Source organism: Hylobates moloch, unplaced genomic scaffold (assembly GCF_009828535.3).
Source record: "Hylobates moloch isolate HMO894 unplaced genomic scaffold, HMol_V3 SCAFFOLD_26, whole genome shotgun sequence".
NCBI classification, from domain to species: domain Eukaryota; kingdom Metazoa; phylum Chordata; class Mammalia; order Primates; family Hylobatidae; genus Hylobates; species Hylobates moloch.
In genome coordinates, this window is record NW_026652301.1 from 713,775 (window position 1) to 736,634 (window position 22,860).

The following is a 22,860-nucleotide window of genomic DNA, read 5'->3' on the forward strand; positions in this document are numbered from 1 at the left end:
ACTTGTTTTTGGTCCAAGCTTCAGGTCCCAGATCTGGGGCAACTTAGAATGTCTCCCTCTTTACCCACCTTTCCTCCAAACCTACCATTACCCACTGCTTCTTTTTTTTTTTTCTTCACCTTTTAAGTTCAGGGGTACATGTGCAGGATGTGCAGTTTTGTTACACAGGTAAATGTGTGTCATGCTTGTTTCCTGCACAGGTCGCCCTTCACCTCGGTATTAAGCCCAGCGTCCATTAGTTATTCTTCCTGGTGCTCTCCCTCCCCCCATTCCCCACTCTGACGGGCCTCAGTGTGTGTTCCTCCCCACCATGTGTCCATGTATTCTCATCATTCAGCTCCCACTTTTAAGCGAGAACATGTGGTGTTTGGTTTTCTGTTCCTGCGTTAGTTTGCTGAGGATGATAATAGTTTTCAACTCCATCCATGTCCCTGCAAAGGACATGATGTCATTCCTTTTTATGGCTGCATAGTATTCCATGGTGTACATGTGTCGTATTTTCTTTACTCAGTCTATCATTGATGAGCATTGGGTTGATTCCATATCTTTTCTATTGTGAATAGTGCTGCCATGAACATACACATGCATGTATCTTTATAACAGAATGATGTATATTCCTTTGGGTATATGCTCAGTAATGGGATTGCTTGGTCAAATGGTGTTTCTGCCTCTAGATCTTTGAGGATTTGCCACAGTGTCTTCCACAATAGTTGAACTAATTACACTCCTGCCAATACCCACTGCTTCTAAAACAATCCCTTGAAATAGATTTTCACCTTGGCACATGGGATAGAAGCCAAGAGGAGGCTTATTGAGCTAGAAGAGGACTGGAATTAGCCAATGGGGAAGTGGGTGAAATGAATCTCAGAAGAGCTATTCCAGAGGACAAAGGGACAGTGAGGTCCCATCTTCTGATGTGTCCTAATGACCTTGGTGTGGAAACGCCAAACCCTATCCCTCCACCTGTCCAGAAGTGGGACAGGTCAGCCTCCAGCCTGCCTCAGCTGTCCTGGGCCTGTCCCAGTGCCTACATGGTCTTCAGAGAGAGAGGCCTTGTCTTCCTGAGGAAGACATTCCCAGGTCTGCCCTCCCAGGCAGCTGCATGAGACAGATGGTATCCAGGCTACGATGGAAGGGAGGGGAGAGGCCAGGACCAGCGCAAAGTCCCTGACTTCCCCTGCATGGCTTTGCTGAGTTCTGACCAGAGTTCCCACGGTGGGGGGAGCTTGAGCCCTTTCTGAGCTTAGAGTGTGAACTCTAACCAGCCTGGCTAAGCAGGACTTGAAGAAGCTGCCAAATGAAAAAGACCTGCCAGTTCTCCGCCTAGGTGGACACCCAGTCACCCCTGTGCAGTTTCAGGGGACCCTCCCAGTGACTCCCTTTTAAGGCAAGTAGTCACTAATTACCTGGGGACATTGTTGGTCAAGCAGATCAAAGAGGTTAGTTGTTTTCAGAGATGGGACAAACTGGAAGCTGTCAGCATTCTCTTACCTCTATTACAGGACCTTTAGACTAATGACGTATTTAATTAAACAGGAGCATGTATGAGAGATAGCAACATGTCCTCCAACAGAATCTCAGCCAATCTGTGTCACTTTCAAATGTGGTTTTACATTGATTTGTTAGGAATGGATGGTTTAGGAAAAGGCAAAGGAAGAAATGAGATGCTTTGCAGGTTTAAACTGCTGGATGGGCCCCCCTCCTCCGGGATCTTCTGTGATTCTGAGATCCGACGCCTTAGCTAAGGACGTTCAGGGCTGTCAGGAAGGGGTGGTGTTGACTGGAGTTTCTTGACTCTTGCTGAAGGAGGCTTGACTTCAGATGGTAAAATTCAGACAGACAGAGAAAGAAGAATGTGGGGAGGACTCTAAGATGGGAAGAAAATTCAAGCACAGATGAAATAGGAGTCACCATGCGATATTCAGGAGACATTGAGAGGACAGGGCACATCTGGTTGGGATGGGGCATGGCTGCACCATGGAAGGCCTTGAATGCTCCTTTCAGGATGAATTGTTATTTACTGAAGGAGCCTGTGCTAAATAAGAGGTTTTTCTCTATGAAGAGGCACTAGAGCCAGGGGAATCCACGTTCAGCTAGATCACTGAGTTCTGAATCGTCCCTTTCCAAAATCCCTGTTAGCTCCACACATTCCAAAGCTCTGAAATGAGACAGCTACAGAATCTTTCTCTCCCTTTCCGTGCCTTGGCTACTGCCAATCAGGGCATTCTTGCAAATACTTTATAACTGCAGGAGGAAAACGGTTCCCTGGCTCCAAAGTGGCATCAAGGACCCAAACTATGTCTAGTTTCTGATTTTCCTCCCTGGTGGGTGGGTTTGTGTTATTGACGTGGTCCATGTGGCTGCTGCCCCACCCTCATCTTACTGCTGCCTGGGAGGTGGCAGGAGAGTCTTCTATGAGTGAGGGAAATATCACCCTTCGCCTGTGCCTCATTGGATACAATTGGGTCCTGTGGCCACTGCTGGCTGCAAGGGAAGCTGGCAAAAGGGGCTCGGGAGGGAGGGGCCGACGTTGCTGTGACTGGTTTGAGCCAATTACGATTCATGCCCTGAGACTGGAAATAATGAGCCCAAACAAAGCAGAGATTCTGCCATCAGACAGCAGAGGGGTGGCTTTTAGAGAAAGGTCAGTGGGGCAGGCAGGCTTTTCCTGGCACCCGCTATTTGCACAAATAATGACAATGAGGCTGAGCAGTGAAAGGACCTGCCTGGGGTCACAGAGCAAGCACAACTCCAGAGCACACTGCCTTCAGGCTGGGCACTGTCTTTTCTCCTGTGACCCCAGCACAGTAGACAAAGTGCTGGTGGCTCAATGTAAATTTCAAGGCCCCAGGAACACTTCACTGAAGATACTCATAGTTTTTAACCCTTACTACGCATTAGAATAACCTGCGGAACTTGCAAAAACTCATGAATGTCCAGACTTCATTCCCTGAAGTTCAGATTCAATTGGTCTGCAGTAGGTCTCAGGCAGCCTCCTTTGCAAAGCTTCCCAGGTATAATGGTGTTCTACTCTCCCCAGTTATTCAATGAAACACAAACTTAGGTGTTTCTATGAAGGTATTTTGTAGATGAGATTAAAGCCCCAAATCAGCTGTGACTTTAAGTAAGGGAGAGTATCCTAGACCAGCAGTCCCCAGCCGTTTTGGCACCAGTCACCAGTTCCATGCAAGAAAATTTTGCCATAGATGGGGCGGGGTGTGGTGGGATGGTTTCAGGATGATTCAAGCACATTTCATTTATTGTGCATCTTTCTATTATTATTACATACTCACCATAATGTAGAATCAGTGGGAGCCCTGAGCTTGTCTTCCTGCAACTAGATGGTCCCTTCTGGGGGTGATGGGAGGCAGCGACAGATCATCAGGCATTAGATTCTCATAAGGAGCATGATCCCTCGCATGTGTAGTTCACAGTAGGGTTTGCGCTCCTGTGAGAATCCAATGCCACTGATCTGATAGGCAATCAGATCCTAACAGGCCATGGACTGGTACCAGTCTGTGGCCCAGGGGCTGGGGACCCCTGTCCTAGACAATCTAGATGGGCCTGATTCAATGCATCAGGAGGCCTTCGAAGCAAAGCTGAGGCGTCCTTGATGAAGGAGAAATGTCATGGTGGACAGCAGCGTCAGCTGGTGTCCGTGAGTTACAGCCTGTCCTTCCTGATGATCAGCCTGCCCTATGGATTTCAGACTTGCCTCATCACACCTCGCAATTAAGCCAATTCCATGCAAAAAAATCTCGAATTATATATCTCTCACGGGTTCTGCTGAGAACCAGAGAATTATTCAGTAGTTGTTAAGCCAAAGGGCATCAGAATAAAATAACCCAAGGTCAAATCTCATCTCTTCTCTCTGCGACCTCCGTGGCTGCAGTTCCTTCAGCTATTAAGTGGGGATCTCGGTGTTCAGTGCACAGGCATCCTGTGAAGGGTAACTGCTCTCAGGCGTGTGTACGTACACTGCACATCAGGACTGAGTGATGGCTGCTGCTCTTATACTGCTGGGCTATTCTGGGCCATGAGCAAATAAATGGTCAGACAAAAAATGCGGCTGGTGTTCCCTCACCATTGCTTGACATCTAAAGTTTAGGGCCTTGGAGTGACCTAATTCGGCTTCCGCCAGCTTGCTCCCGCAGTAGGCAAGAGGGCGCCTGCGCACACACAGACACGTGGACGCTGCACCCCAGCAGGTGCAGGACACCGAGGCGGCCATCCAGCTCCGGTCATGAAGGCAGCCAGGAGTTCCATCGGTCACCCATCATCACTCACGGGAGTTTTAATAGGTGTTTTGGTTACAGGACTCCAGGTCTCGCTGCTCACTTGGTGAGTCGTGGCGGTCCTGCCGGCCCTGCTGCCGCCGCACTCGGTTTCGGGGCTGCCTCTCCGCTCCGCACAGCGCGGCGTGGACGCGCTCCTCCCGGGGGCTCCGGCCCCTCCCACCCACGCCTCCAGGCGGGCCGGCCCGGCCTCCAGCCTGGCGAAGCAGTGCCCTCTGGCGGCCACGCACTGCAGCAACGGCTTGCTCGGCAAGACGGAGGCCGAAACCTGAAACCGGCTCTGGGCCCTGATTTCTTTCTAAGCCACTGTTTTTTGACTTGGAAATCCATAAGAAATCCAAAATTGTATGTTTTTCTCTTTATGAAAGAATTTTTGTGTTTTCCACACACAATAAATTAGATGTTTCTATTCCTGGTAGTGCACAATGTGAGCATGGATACATTTAGCACCTGCACATGTGAAGGTGACCCGACATGAATAGTAGGCAAACTCCGTGTGGATTTCGGTGATGAGCTCCACGTGCACAAAACCACCCTTCTTAGTCATTTCCACAACTTCCAGTCGTGAGAACTGGTCACTCCAGCAGGTTTAAGGTAATAATCTGTGGATCAAATTTAAGCCTTGGATGGGCAGAGAGGAGCCGCCTCTTTGTCTATTTTCCCTGTCACTAGCCATCCGCGTATGGACCTCAGCCCCTCGTGTCACTCCTCTGGGTCTCCGTCTCCTAACCTAGGAAAGAAGAGCGTTAAAATAGAGCCTTTTCAGCTTTCGCATTTAGGATCCAAGGGCTAGTCATTCTGGGATAGTCTTTCATTCAGCAAATACCACGTGTCAAGTGGAGAGGGTTCAGGTTCACTAGGGAGCAAACCTGTGCATTCCTGGATCTTAAATTGTAGCAAGGGAGAAAGGTACTAAGCAATCAACCTAAAGATGACACAGTGTGTTAGAAGGTGAGAATGAACGCCAGGTGGAAACTGGCACAGGTGTGCGACTTGAGAGTGGTCGCCCAGGGAAAGGCTGAAGGAGGGGCAGTTTCAGATGACGGAGTCAGGCCAGGACTCTGAAAAGTGTCCTTTGAGCAAAGACCTGTAGGAGAAGGGCATGAGAAAACCATAGGGTCTTTCTGAAGAAGAGCCTTCCAGGCGGAGGGAAGCCTGCAGAGGCCCGAGAGGAGAGCGGTCCGATAAACTTGCAGACCAAGGAGAAAGCCTGTGTGGCTAAATCAGAGTGGCTGAAGAGTAGCGATGGCTGGGGAGGCTAGGAGGTCACAAGAGGTGGTTACACAGAACCTGCTGGGCCACTGCAAAGGATTTACCCTTGACTCTGAAAGAAACAGGGCCATTGGAGGTTTTGAGCAGAGGAGCGGCACGATCTGCCTGATGTTTTCACAGGGTCTGTCTTAGACTGCTCGGGCTGCCATACATAACAAAATGCCATAGACTGGGTAACTTACACAGCAAACATTTCCTCACAGCTCTGGAGGCTAGAAAGTCCAAGAAAGTCCGGTGAGGAGGGTGGGCGCTGTGACTCACCCTGTAACCCCAGCAGTTTGGGAGGCTGAGGCAGGCAGATCACTAGGTCAGGAGTTCAAGACCAGCCTGGCCAATATAGTGAAACCCCATGTCTACTAAAAATACAATAATTAGCCGGGTGTGGTGGCACGTGCCTGTAGTCCCAGCTACTTGGGAGGCTGAGGCAGGAAAATCGCTTGAACCCAGGAGGTGGAGATTGCAGTGTGCCAAGATCGCACCATTGCACTCTAGCCTGGCAACAGAGTGAGACTCCATCTCAAAAAAAAAAAAAAAAGAAAGAAAAAGAAATCAAAAAGGCCTCCATCTCAAAAGCAACAACAAAAAACAAAAAACAAAAGAAAGTCCGGTGAGGGTCCTCTTTCTGGCTTGCACACGGCTGGCCACCTGCCCGCTGTGTCTTCACATGGTAAAGAGAGGAAGCAATGCCTGGTGTCTTCTTCCTCTTCCCATAAGGGCACTAATCCCATCACGCGCTCCACCTGTGTGACCTCATCCAAATCTAATAATCTCCCACAGGCCCCACCTCCAAATACCGTCACACTGGAGGTTGGGGCTTCAACATACGAATTTGGGGGTGATTCAAGTGTTCAGCCCTTAACAAGGTCACCCAGGCTACTGTATGAGCTAGATCACAAGGGTGGGCGGAGATGGGGGCAGGAAAAGCAGGAAACCATAGTGAACATCGAGGCAAGGGTGGTGGCTGTGGCTTGGGCTGGTTTGGTAGTAGTGGAGACGGTGAGGAATAGATTCTGGAGAGACTTTGAAAGCAGAGCCCACAGGATTTCCTAACAGGTTGAATGCAGAATGTGAAAGGAAAAAGAAGTAAAGGATGTTTAAGTCTGAAGGAAGTAACTGGAAGCTGTTATTAAGAGAGGGGAAATTGACATGGGTCGGGCAGAGATCTGCAAGGGGGGCCAGACATTTCATTTGGGACGGTTGATAAGTTTAAGACATCTGTTTGTGAAGAGAGAGAAGTGAATGTGCAACATTCAGGAGGTTCAGGGGAGAGTTGTTGCTGGAGATAATTATCAGCCTATAAAGAACATGGGTTCTAGAGTCAGATGGATTTGTGTTCAAATATCAGTCCTGTTACTGGCTATGTCAGTGTGAAACAATGTCTTAGCTTCTCTGAACCTTGGTATTCAATATTTATTTTTTCAGCTCCTCATGGGTCAGGAACTGTACCAGGTACTGGGATTGAAAAAATAAACAAAGCAAAGTCCCTGTGCTCATGGACTCTACACTGGTCAAACAGGGATGAGAATAAATGTCCACTTAGTGTTCATTGAATGAATAAAGTGTATAAATTGCCTCAGGCACTCAGTATAGTGATTTGCCCAGTAAATAGCTGATCTCACCACCCTTTCCTTGCTTTCTACCCATTGGAGGACAATTTGTGTTGCATACTTGGACTGACCAGTAAAGGTCTAGAGGACATTTCGGGTGGCAACTTTCCAGTGCCACGGAAACTATAGAACTGATTCCCCAACACTAGAAGGTGGTCCCGAATACTAGAAATTATAGAATAATATGTTGCCTGCACAGCAGAATACAGCCTCTGGTTTTTCTTGTTTGGAATTATTCTGGAGACCAGATACTAAACCCAGCTCAGGGACACTGCAACAATGACCAAAATTGAGCTGGTGCTTGAGGATGCATGGCTAGTCTAACAAGCAAATAGCTGGGGCAGCATCTTACCACGAGGGTTGTTCTCACTGTAATCAGCATCCTCTTAGATAGAAGCGCTACATTTCTTCTTAAGTGACAAATTTCTGGGATTGCTCCTTTTACTCTAAGCTAACTCTTGGAGATGAAAAGTCATCCACAGAGAGATCACCAAGGGCGAGAAGAGGCCCTGGAATGGAAGTCTGAGGACCCTGAACATTCAAAGGGTGGTCAGAGAAAGAGGCTGCCAAGGGTGCTGAGAGGCAGTGGCTGTTGAGATGGTAGAGGGCAAGAGGGGAGCGGGGAAGATCAAGAATGAGAGGTGGGAGCAAAGGGCAGCCGCATGCAATGCTGCAGGGAAGACAAGGAAGTGGAAGCTGGGGAGGCCGCACTGGATTTAGCAATGTTGCCTCCGTCTGTGGCCTTAGTTGCATCCAGGGAGCAGTGGGCTGAGGAATATATGGAGGATAAGGAAGAAGAGACAATGGACAGAAACATCATTCAAGATATTTGGCTGTGAAAAGCAAGAGACAGGATTATCTAGGCAAGGAAAATGTGAGTTTGAGAGAGAGTTTTTCAAAGGAAAGAATGGTGAACACTGTTCTAGCCTGGCATGCGTTGTGCTCTGCTTGGAGGAGGATGGGGGCACATGGTGGGAAAGTGGTGCCAGGAACAACTTGAGATGTGGAGAGTGCAGTCTTCCCCAAGGGAGAGTGCAAATATCAAAATAGAGGACTACGGGCTGGCCTGAAGAGCACAGCACCACCTGCCGCAAGCATGTTCCAGGGGAAGGTACAGAGAAGCGAGGGAGTGAATGAGGGGCTGGGAGTCCCAGGACAGCATCCTGAGCTCAGGTAGGGTTAGATGAATGGAGAAACACCTCCTTGGTCATGGCAGGAGCCATGAGGAAAGACGAGAAGAGGATGCCGGGGAGTTCGCAAGTGAGTCCCAGTGGATGATTTCCATTGTTCTATGAAGTGGGAAGAGACTCAGTCAGGCTGAGGGCCAGGTGGATCAGGAGTTTGGAGACACAGAGGATATTAGTTAATTATTTTCTTGTTATTTCCAAGACTTTTGTATTTCTAATCAAGTCTGATGTTTAGAACATGGCACACTGTTATCCACAGAACCACCTCCTCTGGCCCTCTCTCTCCCCAGGCTGAATCCATCCTCCCTCGAGTTCCCACAGCCCTTTGTACACATCTCTCTTATGGTTCCAACCGTATTCATTACCCAAGTTTTGGGGAAAGTCCATTGAGGATGAAGGGGGATGGTAGTAAAATCCAACCAGATTAGTCTTAACTGCCGTGGCTCTCACACAAATACCCTGGGATCCTTCCAGATTGAACTCAAACTCAGTTTGGTTGGGGTCTTCCGGCGTTTTTGTTACAGTGTGCAGGTGACAGCTAATACCGTTTTCAGAGCATTCTTCTCTGAGGTCATGTGGGAGGGGTGCTGTATTGGAAATTGGAATATTTCCAAATAATGGTTCCCATGGTTCTCTGATGAGTGGTCCAGACCTAGACCTGAATGAGCATTCATCTTCTCTTCCTCTCTCCCTCCTCCCTTTCTCTCTCTCTCACAGACACAGACACACTCACACTCACTCTAAGTTCTAGGAAGTACAGTGTACATAGTTTGCTCTGAGAGGGTCCTCATAGCTAAGAGTAAAGACAGCCACAATTCTAAGGGTTCCAAAACTAATTGTGTGGTTGAACAGTGACAACCAACCCCTTCTCTTTTCTTCTTTCCCTAATCAACTTAATGTTCTTTATAAGTGAATGCATCATAGGTATCTACATACGAAGAGAGATTACAGGAAACACCAAGACTCTGGCAAGGGTTTCCTAGAAGTCATGAGAAAAAGAGCATCTTCTTTGAACTATTAAATCTTAGGAGTTAGCAGGGGATTGGGAAGATTTGAGGTTTATGGTTAGTTCTTTAAAATGATGCAGCAGTCAGGTGAACACCCACTCCTAGGAGACATGAAATATCCCCGTTCACAAAATGGACTGGAGGAGTTGGGAGTAAGATGATTTAAAAGTGGGCCAGGCACGGTGGCTCATGCCTGTAATCCCAGCACTTTGGGAGGCCAAGGCAGGCGGATCACCTGAGGTCAGGAGTTCGAGACCAGCCTGACCAACACGGAGAAACCCCGTCTCTACTAAAAATACAAAAAAAAAAAAAAAAAATTAGCTGGGTGTGGTGGTGCATGCCTGTAATACCAGCTGCTCAGGAGGCTGAGGCAGGAGGATTGCTTGAACCCGGGAGGCGGAGGTTGCGGTGAGCTGAGATCATGCCATTGCATTCCAGCCTGGGCAACGAGCAAAATTCCACCTCAAGGAAAGAAAAAAAAAAAAAGTGAAACCTACATTAAGCTTCAATGAAACCCACCTTATTCTATCAAAATTTAAAACACACACATAACTTTAATACAGCAATTCCATATGCTAAGTGATATGGGTATAGGGATATCCACAATAGTTTTTTCTTCTATAACACCAGAAGGTTGCACTTTCATAGAGTACTGGTTAAACCTGCATAATAGAATACTATACAGCCTTTAAGGAAATGGGAGAATGTTGACATGGGAGGACTTCCAAGATGTATTAATTTAAAAGTATGGTGAATAGCATGAAAAATCTGCTGTCATTTCTGTATGGAGAAATACATATGCAATTATATTTATAAATACAGAAGAGTTTCTCTGAAAAGATGGACCAACACTGGTTGTAGCAGCTCGCCTGTAGTGAGGAATGAGATGGCTAGGGGGAAGGAGAGGGTAATTTTTTTTTTTTTTGCAGTTTTCTTTAAATTTTATTATTATACTTTAAGTTTTAGGGTACATGTGCACAACATGCAGGTTTGTTACATATGTATGCATGTGCCATGTTCGTGTGCTGCACCCATTAACTCGTCATTTAGCATTAGATGTATCTCCTAATGCTATCCCTCCCCGCTCCCCCCACACTACAACAGTCCCTGGTGTGTGATGTTTCCCTTCCTGTGTCCATGTGTTCTCATTGTTCAATTCTCACCTATGAGTGAGAACAGGCAGTGTTTGGTTTTTGGTCCTTGTGATAGTTTACTGAGAATGATGGTTTCCAGTTTCATCCATGTCCCTACAAAGGACATGAAATCATCATTTTTTATGGCTGCATAGTATTCCATGGTGTATATATGTGCCACATTTTCTTAATCCAGTCTATCGTTGTTGGACATTTGGGTTGGTCCAAGTCTTTGCTATTGTGAATAGTGCCCCAATAAACATACGTGTACATGTGTGATTTATAATCCTTTGAGTATATACCCAGTAATGGGATGGCTGGGTCAAATGGTATTTCTAGTTCTAGATCCCTGAGGAATCGCCACACTGACTTCCACAATGAATGAACTAGTTTACAGTCCCACCAACGGTGTAAAAGTGTTCCTATTTCTCCACATCCTCTCCAGCACCTGTTGTTTCCTCACTTTTTAATGATCGCCATTCTAACTGGTGTGAGATGGTATCTCATTGTGGTTTTGATTTGCATTTCTCTGATGGCCAGTGATGATGAGCATTTTTTCATGTGTTGTTTGGCTGCATAAATGTCTTCTTTTGAGAAGTGTCTGTTCATGACCTTTGCCCACTTTTTGATGGGGTTGTTTGTTTTTTTCTTGTAAATTTGTTTGAGTTCATTGTAGATTCTGGATATTAGCCCTTTGTCAGATGAGTAGGTTGCAAAAATTTTCTCCCATTTTATAGGTTGCCTGTTCACTCTGATGACAGTTTCTTTTGCTGTGCAGAAGCTCTTTAGTTTAATTAGATCCCATTTGTCAATTTTGGCTTTTGTTGCCATTGCTTTTGGTGTTTTAGACATGAAGTCCTTGCCCATGCCTGTGTCCTGAATGGTAATGCCTAGGTTTTCTTCTAGGGTTTTTATGGTTTTAGGTCTAACATGTAAGTCTTTAATCTATCTTGAATTAATTTTTATATAAGGTGTAAGGAAGGGATCCAGTTTCAGCTTTCTACATATGGCTAGCCAGTTTTCCCAGCACCATTTATTAAATAGGGAATCCTTTCCTCATTGCTTGTTTTTGTCAGGTTTGTCTAAGATCAGATGGTTTTAGATATGCAGCATTATTTCTGAGGGCTCTGTTCTGTTCCATTGATCTAGATCTCTGTTTTGGTACCAGTACCATGCTGTTTTGGTTACTGTAGCTTTGTAGTATAGTTTGAAGTCAGGTAGCATGATGCCTCCGGCTTTGTTCTTTTGGCTTAGGACTGACTTGGCGATGTGGGTTCTTTTTTGGTTCCATATGAACTTTAAAGTAGTTTTTTCCAATTCTGTGAAGAAAGTCATTGGTAGCTTGATGGGGATGGCATTGAATCTATAAATTACCTTGGGCAGTATGGCCATTTTCATGATATTGATTCTTCCAACCCATGAGCATGGAATGTTCTTCCATGTGTTTGTATCCTCTTTTATTTCATTGAGCAGTGGTTTGTAGTTCTCCTTGAAGAGGTCTTTCACATCCCTTGTAAGTTGGATTCCTAGGTATTTTATTCTCTTTGAAGCAGTTGTGAATGGGAGTTCACTCATGATTTGGCTCTCTGTTTGTCTGTTATTGGTGTGTAAGAATGCTTGTGATTTTTGTACACTGGTTTTGTATCCTGAGACTTTGCTGAAGTTGCTTATCAGCTTAAGGAGATTTTGGGCTGAGACAGTGGGGTTTTCTAGATATACAATCATGTCATCTGCAAACAGGGACAATTTGACTCCTTCTTTTCCTAACTGAATACCCTTTATTTCCTTCTCCTGCCTGATTGCCCTGGCCAGAACTTCCAACACTATGTCGAATAGGAGTGGTGAGAGAGGGCATCCCTGTCTCGTGCCCTTTTTCAAAAGGAATGCTTCCAGTTTTTGCCCATTCAGTATGATATTGGCTGTGGGTTTGTCATAGATAGCTCTTATTATTTTGAGATACGTCCCATCAATACCTAATTTATTGAGAGTTTTTAGCATGAAGGGTTGTTGAATTTTGTCAAAGGCCTTTTCTGCATCTATTGAGATAATCATGTGGTTTTTGTCTTTGGTTCTGTTTATATGTTGGATTACATTTATTGATTTGCGTATGTTGAACCAGCCTTGCATCCCAGGGATGAAACCCACTTGATCATGGTGGATAAGCTTTTTGATGTGCTGCTGGATTTGGTTTGCCAGTATTTTATTGAGGGTTTTTGCATCAATGTTCATCAAGGATAATTGGTCTAAAATTCTCTTTTTTGGTTGTGTCTCCGACAGGCTTTGGTATCAGGATGATGCTGGCCTCATAAAATGAGTTAGGGAGGATTCCCTCTTTTTCTATTGATTGGAATAGTTTCAGAAGGAATGGTACCAGCTCCTCCTTGTACCTCTGGTAGAACTCGTCTGTGAATCCATCTGGTCCTGGACTTTTTTTGCTTGGTAAGCTATTGATTATTGCCACAATTCCAGAGCCTGTTATTGGTCTATTCAGAGATTCAGCTTCTTCTTGGTTTAGTCTTGGGAGGGTGTATGTGTCGAGGAATGTATCCATTTCTTCTAGATTTTCTAGTTTATTTGCATAGAGCTGTTTGTAGTATTCTCTGATGGTAGTTTGTATTTCTGTGGGATCAGTGGTGATATCCCCTTTATCATTTTTTATTGCATCTATTTGATTCTTCTCTCTTTTCTTATTAGTCTTGCTAACGGTCTATCAATTTTGTTGATCTTTTCAAAAAACCAGCTCCTGAATTCATTAATTAATTTTTTGAAGGGTTTTTTGTGTCTCTATTTCCTTCAGTTCTGCTCTGATTTTAGTTATTTCTTGCCTTCTGCTAGCTTTTCAATGTGTTAATTTTTTTAATAGTTTCTCAAATGCATACATTACCTCAAAATTTTTTATTACAAACAAACACCCTCTTCTCCCTATTTAAAATGTGTCTTTGTATCTATTGTGGTACACTGAAATTAAAAACCTGTTATTGTCAAATTGATTAATTTCTAGACTATCCAGATCTAGACTTGTTTTTTCTCTCTTTCTCAGTAGAAGATATGGGTGGTGGTGTCATTTAGCTATATAATATTGAGCAAGTCAATTATCCATGTGGACTCAGATTCTTCACTTGAAAATGATGATCTTAGACTCAAGATGACTTCCAAAAAATATGTTGCTGGTCTAAGGTGCTGCTATATGAGTCGATTATGCATATCTGAAAATAAAGCTATAAAGTGGCAAAGGGAATCTGGGTGGATGTGAGAGGGTGAGTTCTGGTGATGGCAGAATTGCAGACAACTACAATTTTCCTAGTATATTTCATTATTTGACCACTTTATAAATTCCTTTTCATTTCTACTCCATTCATCTTTAAAATACCCAAGAAACAACAAAAGAGGCATATTCAACTGAAGAAATTTATTTACTTTTTTTCTAGGTACATAGATGACATAATTATAGACAAGTTTTGATACATAGGAAAACCCTTCTGTCCACCTCTCTTTATGCTAAATGAATCAATCATCACAATAATTTTTACAATTTTTAAAACAATACACAGCTTTCTTGGGCTGAAGCAATTGCAAGAACATATTGGTACTGGTATATTACAGCTACTTACAATGTTTTTAACAACAGCAATGGAGAAAAATAAGTTATTTAAATATTGATTTCATATACAGAAAGTGCAATGTTGTTAGTTGTTATATAACTTGCTCGACAGTTTCTTTTCTCTATCAATTTTAAATCAAGATAACTTGGACTCAGACTATTATATTTTTTTCTGAAAATAATACAGTACACACATGGCAGCGGTGGCTTGGCAAGTTGACCTTTTTTGCTGCAGTTATGAAAGCAAACTTTACTATGTCAGGAACTGATTTCCAATAGATTAGTAATTTCCAATTTCACCCATACCTGGGGGTTCAGGACAGAGAAAAGGGCCTCTGACTAAGGCAAGGCCATGAAACAATATCTTAGTTATCTGGGTACATAAATAGTACTAGTTGGAGCTGACTGCATTTCCTTCCAGACAGCTTTGAAGTGAAAATCATACACAATGTTATGTGTAGCTACCTGAGCCGAACTGCCTTTCCAGGTTTCTTTTGTGCTTTCCAAAGACAACAATTTTCACCATTACTCAAAATTCTGTACCAAATGCAACTGATTAAAACTGGATATTGCTGAAGCCTACCACCTGTTCACTAATGTCCACAGGCAGCCCCAATCCACCTCAGTCAAACGTCACACCCAAACATTCAGCTTTTCTCAGACCAAATTAAATGTTTAAAGAAAAAAAAAAAAGACCAAACAAACACTAAAGATATTTTTAAAATATTTAAACAACACAATAAAGTAAAAACAACCTCAGACCCCTCAGACCAGACATTCCCACTGAAAGTTCTTTGTGATCCCTGAATTTGATTTTCTATGCAAAGGCATTGATTTCCAAAGAAGTGTGATAAAAATATGGTTTGGCATTCTCAAAAACTCCAGAAAGTTCCCTCTTCTGCTGCGACTTTCACTTAAATGAAAATCCTTCATGGAGAACAAATTAAAACAAACAACTTGGAAATTCACATGAGATTTCTCTCTCTCCTTTGTTATCTCTTACACAAATTTTGTGTGGTTTTTTGCTCAGCTTAAACAATGACAGGATCTGTCCGAATGTCAAGCCGAGGTATTTTGAGAGCAGGAAGAGAAGAAGCCTGTCTACAGCACCCACATCCACCACAGCAAGTGAAAAGCATTGAACGCTTTAGCTATACAAGAACCCTGCAGCTTCATTACATTGCAAATAGGCTAGGCCACAACCCCAGAGGACAAACATGAGCTGTTGTTTTTAAGAGTTCAATAGAAATTTGGCAGCTTTAGCTTTTTATTCTACATTTCCACAACTTCTTCACATGGCATCTTATAGAAGATGAAAATTATTAAAGAAACGTGCATTATTTTTTAAAATGCACACTAATGCATGAAAAAAATACATCACCTGAGAATGTCTTTTTCCTCAGAAACATGGATCCAGACATAAGCGATATGCTAAAGATGGCTTTCTAATTTATGAAATCACTTCCCCTCCAACCCAAGGGAAATTACTTGTTTTAATAAGTAGATGAAATATTATAAAACTTTCAATCAAGGGCTTGAGGTCAAGGTGTTTCTATTATAAATGATTGCCCTTTATATTTTAGATGATTGCATTTGATGCTTATAATAGTGTTCATGATAAGAATGTAAAGGAAAATCATTTTGTAAGCAATGGAAACCATAATAGTTTACTTGTTTAAATTTACTGTTTGTTTGCTAGAAAACCAGACACCAGACTAAAAGAGGATAGAGGCCAGGTGCGGTGGCTGACACCTGTAATCCCAGCACTTTGGGAGGATGAGGCGGGTGGACCACCCGAGGTCAGGAGTTTGAGACCAGCCTGGCCAACATGGTGAAACCCCATCTCTACTAATAATACAAAAATTAGCTGGGCGTGGTGGTGGGTGCCTATAATCCCAGCTACTCGGGAGGCTAAGGCAGGAGAATCACTTGAACCTGGGAGACTGAGGTTGCAGTGAGCCAAGATCGTGCCATTGCACTCCAGTCTGGGTGACAAGAGTGAAACTCCATTTCAAAAAAAAATAAATAAAGAGGATAGAATGTACTGAAATCAGTTGTAAAACAATTTAAAGTAGCAAATACTTAAAACATGGCTAATGTGGTTTGTCTGGCTCCATACTGAACCTTTGTTTAAATTAAAAGAATTATCTAAATAAAAAAAGAAGGATAATAGTATTAGTTGTAATACTGAAAAGACTTTTAGAAAACATCTTATACATGACTTCCCTTTTTAAGGACATCTTTCTGAAATATGCAACCTCACAGTGACCTTTTGTAAAGATGATCCATTAACTGAGGACTGAATTTTGGGATGGACATGGTCAGGATTCCAAGTCAATACTGCAGTGCGACGACCCACACAGTAACGATCCTAAACTGGTTAAAACCAAAAGCACTTACTATGAATACAGACACACACGCACACGCACGCACACACACACGATATCTTTGTGAATTTCAGATAGCTTTTCACTAGATTTGTAGTTAGCTTAAAAACCGAAAACCAACATGAAGTATGTGGCTGATGAATACCTCTACAAAATAAGCCATGTTACAATGAGACGATTAGAAAAGCCCACTTTTGCTGAAAACCTCCCAGAGAGGTTAGATGTCCGCCTAAGCTGAAGATGTGGAACTATGGTTACAGGGTTGTGGACGCTAGTTAGATAACTGCTTAAAAGCTTATATTAAGGCAAATAAAAGCTGATTGCTAGAAAGCAATTATGAAAATGTCTCTTGTTTATCTAAAGAAGAACGGGACTTTTTTTTTTTTCTTTTTCCTGGTGCAGCCAGATGTTCTAATTTTTGAACAAATGAGCGTGGTCAGTAATGTACAATAACTTTTGAGTCTGTTACTTTGGCCTAGCTAAGCCCGTCTGGCCCTTGGGCATCCTGCAAGATGATAGACAGAAGGGCAAGGGCACCATCAGAAATGGAACAGGCTGCCCCCTACTCCTCCCAGCCTCTACCAGTACACAGAGACAGACTGGAGACAGAGCATTCGCAGCCAGTTGGCATCTTGGTTCGTCTTCTGAAAATAAAAATAAGTGCTTGTCTTGTCTTTGGAGGTCAAAGAGAACTGCACTAATTTCCTCGAGGGGGCTTTTCTGGAGGAGAGGATCCTCAGTCCTGTGCCAAGGTTTCACGCTGTTTTTGGGCACACGCCAGGCCTTTCTTCTGGATCTGGTCTGCACGTCCAGAGATGGAGGAATTGCATCAGCATCATATGCACAGTGAAAGGGTGGCTCTTGTCCAGAGAGGCCCATTCCGGGCCTGGCTACATGGCCTCAGGGCCTGGCGGCAGTTTGAAGAGTCTGGCTGCAGATAGGAGCTTTCTTATGTGTCTCTCCTCTGTGATGCCGGCCTCCTGAAGGCAAGTGTGGGACAGAGAAGGCACTTGGCTCAGTGTGCTGAAGCCCGCGGTGGAGAGGGTGCTGGCATACATGGGCAGACCGATGGAAATGAGCCAATCTGACAGAGACGAAATGCATCCAGGAGAGACGGGCTTTCGGCAGATTTCTGTGAGTCCACCACTTGGAATCTGGATAAATTAAGAAAGCGATATGATGATAGAAACGCTCCCTGTGTCAAAGAGGACTACTTCGCGTATGTCTAAAAGGAACAGCACTGAAATACTGCATTGCTAGACTATTATCAGAAAGCGACAATGCAATGAGTGTCAGAGATCAAGACTAGCAGGAAAAATTCTTCTCTAAGATGAAACAAATCTTTAAGGAAGTGTTCCACAAGGTTCTCGAAGGTGTTTGGAATGAGGTCAAATCCCATTTATGTGTCCAGGTCTCCAAACTATAAGCATTTACATATTCTGCTATTTTGTTTCACTGTGGATATGCTCTTGACAAGAGCCCTAAGGTAGTTTGAAGGGACAAATCTGGGTGATCGTGTGAAAAGTGGCACTCAGTGGGTAGGGTTTTTTATAAAGGAGACTTTCCACTGTATTTTGAATCTATGTTAACAACCAGAAAATTATATATTTAGTCAATACAGTTATGAAGAATTTAAAATACAATAATATCAAGGGTTGGCTGGAACAGGGAAATGGGTGTTTAACCTTGACTACTGGGTATATAAAGGGCCTGCACCTTTCAGAAAGGTGATTTGCTAACGAGTGTGAAAATCTTTGGGATTTTGTACAGTTTTGATGATGGTATATATTTCCTCTTCCAGGAATATATACTCAGAAATCAACCTTTAAAGTCTACAAAGATTTATTAACAAGGATGTTCTTCATTACATTATTTAAAATAAAAGGTTGGAAAAATCTAAATGTTTTAACTATGAGACTCACTACTGGAGTAGATTGACCTACTAGAATACTTTGAAATACAATAGCCACCCCCCGCTTATCCACGGTTTTGCTTTCTACAGCCTGAAAATATTAAATGGGAAATTCCAGAAATAAACAATTCATAAGTCTTGTATTGCATGCCATTCTGAGTAGTCTGAAGAAATCTCACACCACCCAGCTCTGTCCCACCTGACAATCATCCCTTTGCCTAACAAATCCATACTGTCTACACTACCAGTCCCGCAGTCACTTAGTAGCCCGTAGTCATCAGATCAACTGTTGCAGTACTGCAGTACTTGCATTCAAGTCACTCTTATTTGACCTTATAATGGCCCCCAAGTACAAGAGTAATGATGCTGGCCATTTGGACATGGCAAAGAGAAGCCATTAAGTGCTTCCTTTAAGTAAAAAGGTGAGAGTTCTTGACTTAATAAGAAAAGAAAAAAAATTGTATGTTGAGGTTCCTAAGATCTATGGTGAAAACGAATCTTCTATCCATGAAATTGTGAAGGAAAAAGAAATTTGTGTATAATATATACAGGGTTTGGTACTCAGCAAGCTTTCAAGAGATCCACTTGGAGGTCTTGGACCGTATCCCTCATGGATACGGGGAGACTACTGTATTGATAATATCATTTTTTTTTTTTTTAAAGTAACAGGGAAACAGATTCATGATCTGATAATAGCCAACAATCAGGTTTCGGTACTATACCTTTACTATTATGCATGTGCAGACAAATGATTAGACAGAGTTTTAATGGACAAGTAAAACTTGTGTATATTTATGGTGTAAAATGTGGTGTTTTGATAAATGTACACATTGTGGAATGGCTAAATCAAGCTATTTAACATATGCATTACCTCACATACTATATTTTGTGGTGAGAACACTTAAGATCTGCTGTCCTAGCAATTTTCAAGTATACATTGTTATTAACTGTAGTCACCATGTTGAACAATAGATCTCCTGAAGTTATGCTTGTAACTGAAACTGTGTCATTCAGACGGATTTTATTTTATTTCTTAAGAGATGGGGTCTCACTATGTTGCCCAGGCCAGCATCAAAATTCTGGGCTCAAGCAATCCTCCTGCTTCTGCCTCCCAAGTAACTAGGATTACAGGTGTGCACCATCACACCCAGCACTAGACAGATGTTTAAGAAGTTTTTCACAGTGTTGGGATTATGGATAATTTTCATTTTTTTTTTCTTTCTGAAAGTGTTTTTTTAAACATTTCTAGGCTGACCACGTATTACTTTCTCCCCAGCTGTCTCCTTTCCATAGCTACGGAAGCCCTTGCCTATTTGGCAGTTGTTAGTACGCTCATCACTAAGCGTGATCACTAAATGTGCCTCAGGAAGCTGGAAAACTGTGGGCTGCTCACCGCCATGCGGTGCTGCTTCCGAAGCTGCTTCACCCGGATCTGGTCCATGTTGGTGGCGACGTCCCTCTCGGGCTGATCCAAGTCCTCTGCATATCTCTGCACCAGGGCTTCAGGAATCCCACAGCGGCCATGCTGCCAGGGAGAACAGGAATGTGACATCAAGAGTTGTAAGGATTTTGTTTTTCTTTCCCTAAGATACACCACATATAATGTAGGGTCTCACTGTCACTTAGACTGGAGTGCAGTGGTGTGACTGATCATGGCTCACTGCAGCCTGAAACTCCTGGGCTCAAGCGATCTTCTTGCCTTGGCCTCCCAAAGCGTTGGGATTCCAGGCATAAGCCACCGCGCCCAACCCAAAAGTTTTAATTTGAAATGAATATATTTTCTTTATTGGTCAGGAATGAATGCTTCAGAGAGAATACTTTTACATCTTTATCTTTAAGTACTGATGAGCTCTAGGAAAATGGTCTGAAGCATAGTTAAGGCAGAACACAATTATGCTACATTTTTCAGGCCAATGCCTTCACCTCAATCGGATCATTTTGCAAAATACAACTCCTCTAATGTTATTGAAGAGAGTCTTCTAAACTGCAGGAGAGAAGGGCTAGCTTCTGCTTTACAGATATTCAACTGTTTGCGCTTCATCTGCTACAAAAGTTATATACCACCAGCTCGCTAGGCCAGCATTTACTGTATGGTCATTCTCACTACTTTTTATTTAAAGAAAGATATGCACTCAGGAAATATCGAGGAGGGTCAGGGAGGTGGAGGAGGATCTTATTCTAAGGCATTCCTTGTCATGAGAATTTTATAATAAAGGACTCTCAGGAATGCATCCTAATAGGACCTTATTTCCAGGAGTAAAGTACTGCCGTATCTGTTAGCGTTGCTTTGTCTTTGGAGTAACTTAGTATTGGTAGATCTCATTTTTTTGAATGAGAAATAATTTTTCATTATAGAGCTAAATGTTTTTGGTACAATGGGGGATTTTATATTATCTTTTTCCCATTACCCTTACAGATAACTGTATAATACAATTATCACATCTGAATAGGGTTCTTTTGTCCACATTTATTTTATTTGCTCCTAGTAAGCCCTCTAAGAGGTCTTCATGCAGGTTATTTTTAACCTCGGTTTACCTACGGAGAGATGAAATGGGGAGGTGTCAATATCTGAACACATGCACGTCAAGTAAGCTGTGGACACGTGGATTCAGGTGTCTTCTGTCCACTGGGCTGGCTACTGGGCTGGCTTCAGATGTGGGTTCATCTCACCTGGCTGCCTGACTTCTACAAACAAAGGCCTGTGAATGCGGTGGGCCCAGGACCTTTGATACCTTATCAGAATACGGCTCCTCCGTGAGATCGATGCCTTCGGCGTGTAGCTTGTTTTCAGTGAGCGTTTCTAGATCCACTCCCCGGGCACAGGAGACCTTCCTGGTCAAAGCTGGGCCCAGCTTCACACCGTGCTCCTGGAGGCTTGTGTTCTCGGGGAGCTCTGAGAGCCAGGGGGGCGGCCTTGTGCTTGGTGGGCTGCCAGGCACCTGCCCTGAGAGAGGCCTGGGAGCCAGTGCTGGGGGACAGTTGCTAGGGCTGGTGGGGCTGGCAGGGCTGCCCCTTTTCACTGGCAGGCATGGCGCATCGGGGCTGGGGAGGGTCCCACTGGGGCCCATGGGAACAGGGTGGAGTCCGTTAGCAAGGCGTTCTCTGCTCTTTTTGGCAGGAACAGGTGGAGGCTGTGATGGAATTTTGGGCTGCATTCTCTGCTCAGCATCTACCCCTTCTTTCGTGCCCAGGGGATGGTGTGTTCCTTCAAACTCATGTCCTTTTCTGTGGCCCTCCAGAGGTGTCCTTGCTAAACCGTGTTTAGCTCCAGGAGGCTGAGCATCATAGTTTCTGGGCAAACACTGAAGGGGTGACAGGCTGCGACCAGAGGCTGCGATTGAGCCCTCCAGTTTCTTAGTTGTCAATTTCTGAGGTTCAGAAAATCTCTTGCTTTGGGTCAGTAGCAATGCATTGTCGACAGCAGAGTCTCGCTCCAGGGGCTGGGCCTTCGTGGAAGAGGCAGTCGTCTTCTGTGGCACTTCGGGTACAATCTGAGGGGGCGGTTCTGTCACCTCAGGAGGCACGTCTTGCTCAGCACCAGACTCCGCTTGAAGGTCATCCAGGGAATGGGATCGGGGCCAGGTGTCCACAGTCTGGGGGCCCTCCAGGGTCTCACAGCTCCGGCAGATGGAAACTGGGAGGCTTCTTCGGTTTTTATTCAAACCAGTCACACCAGGTGGGTCACAGCTCTTGGACGTGTCTGGGGCGAGGCCACCGCCCAGCCTGCCCTCCTCCTGTCCCTGCTTCAGTGCATCCCCTGATTTCATTAAAGGCAATGTTGGGTAATTGCCCAACTGGTTTCTGCTAAAAGATTTCAAGCTGGGCTCGGTGGATGACTTGGCAGATAGGAGGCTAGCTTTCCGAGTCTTGCCTGTGAGACAAGGGAACACTTTACAATCACATTTTAAAAGCAAGTCAATCAAACGGATGCATAAAGTTGTGCTAACATAATTGAAATCTCCAACTCCCACATCCTATTGTTCAATTACACTAAAAACATAAAATCACCATTTATGACATTGGGTGATAGAGGGTTATTATGGTTCCATTTTTATTTTTAGAAAGAATTCTTAGTCTTATTAAAGGAATCATGAAGACTGAAATTAATTGGGTTACATGGGAAAGAAATATGCTGTGTCAAGCAGTAAAATAAATCTTGGCTTAAGTCTGTGCCCCGCTGCAATCGATGTGGAAAGAGGCTGATCATCATACCGCATATTGATGGGATTTGTTGGGTGAGTACAATTTTTCAAGGTCATGATGGAAAAGGAGAGCTGGACTGAATTTCAGAACAGGTTCTATAAATGGTATCCCCTACAGAGTGATCAGTGAATACTCAAATCGCACCTTCCTTGAAGCCCCTCCTTCCAATAAATTTATCCTAGAAACAGTCAACCGACCTGGACACAGACAGGTAGACTTATGTGAGTACTTTGCCAAAGAAAATCTACAAAATACT

The 22,860-nt window shown here is 43.9% G+C and overlaps 1 protein-coding gene across 3 annotated transcripts in view; it reads right to left on the reverse strand.

Annotated features, from left to right (window-relative positions):
* Positions 1 to 17,272: 17,272 nt before the first annotated feature.
* Positions 17,273 to 22,860, reverse strand: part of LOC116463120 (SAM and SH3 domain-containing protein 1) — a 208,575-nt gene continuing 202,987 nt past the window's right edge. For all 3 annotated transcript variants that reach the window (XM_032146081.2, XM_032146083.2, XM_032146080.2), the window contains 3 exons: positions 21,134 to 22,272; positions 19,795 to 19,926; positions 17,273 to 17,643 (listed from right to left, as the gene is read on the reverse strand). In XM_032146081.2, coding sequence (XP_032001972.1) covers positions 17,380 to 17,643; positions 19,795 to 19,926; positions 21,134 to 22,272 — 1,535 coding nt within the window. In that variant the 3' untranslated portion in view covers positions 17,273 to 17,379. The remainder of the gene's footprint in view (positions 17,644 to 19,794; positions 19,927 to 21,133; positions 22,273 to 22,860) is intronic.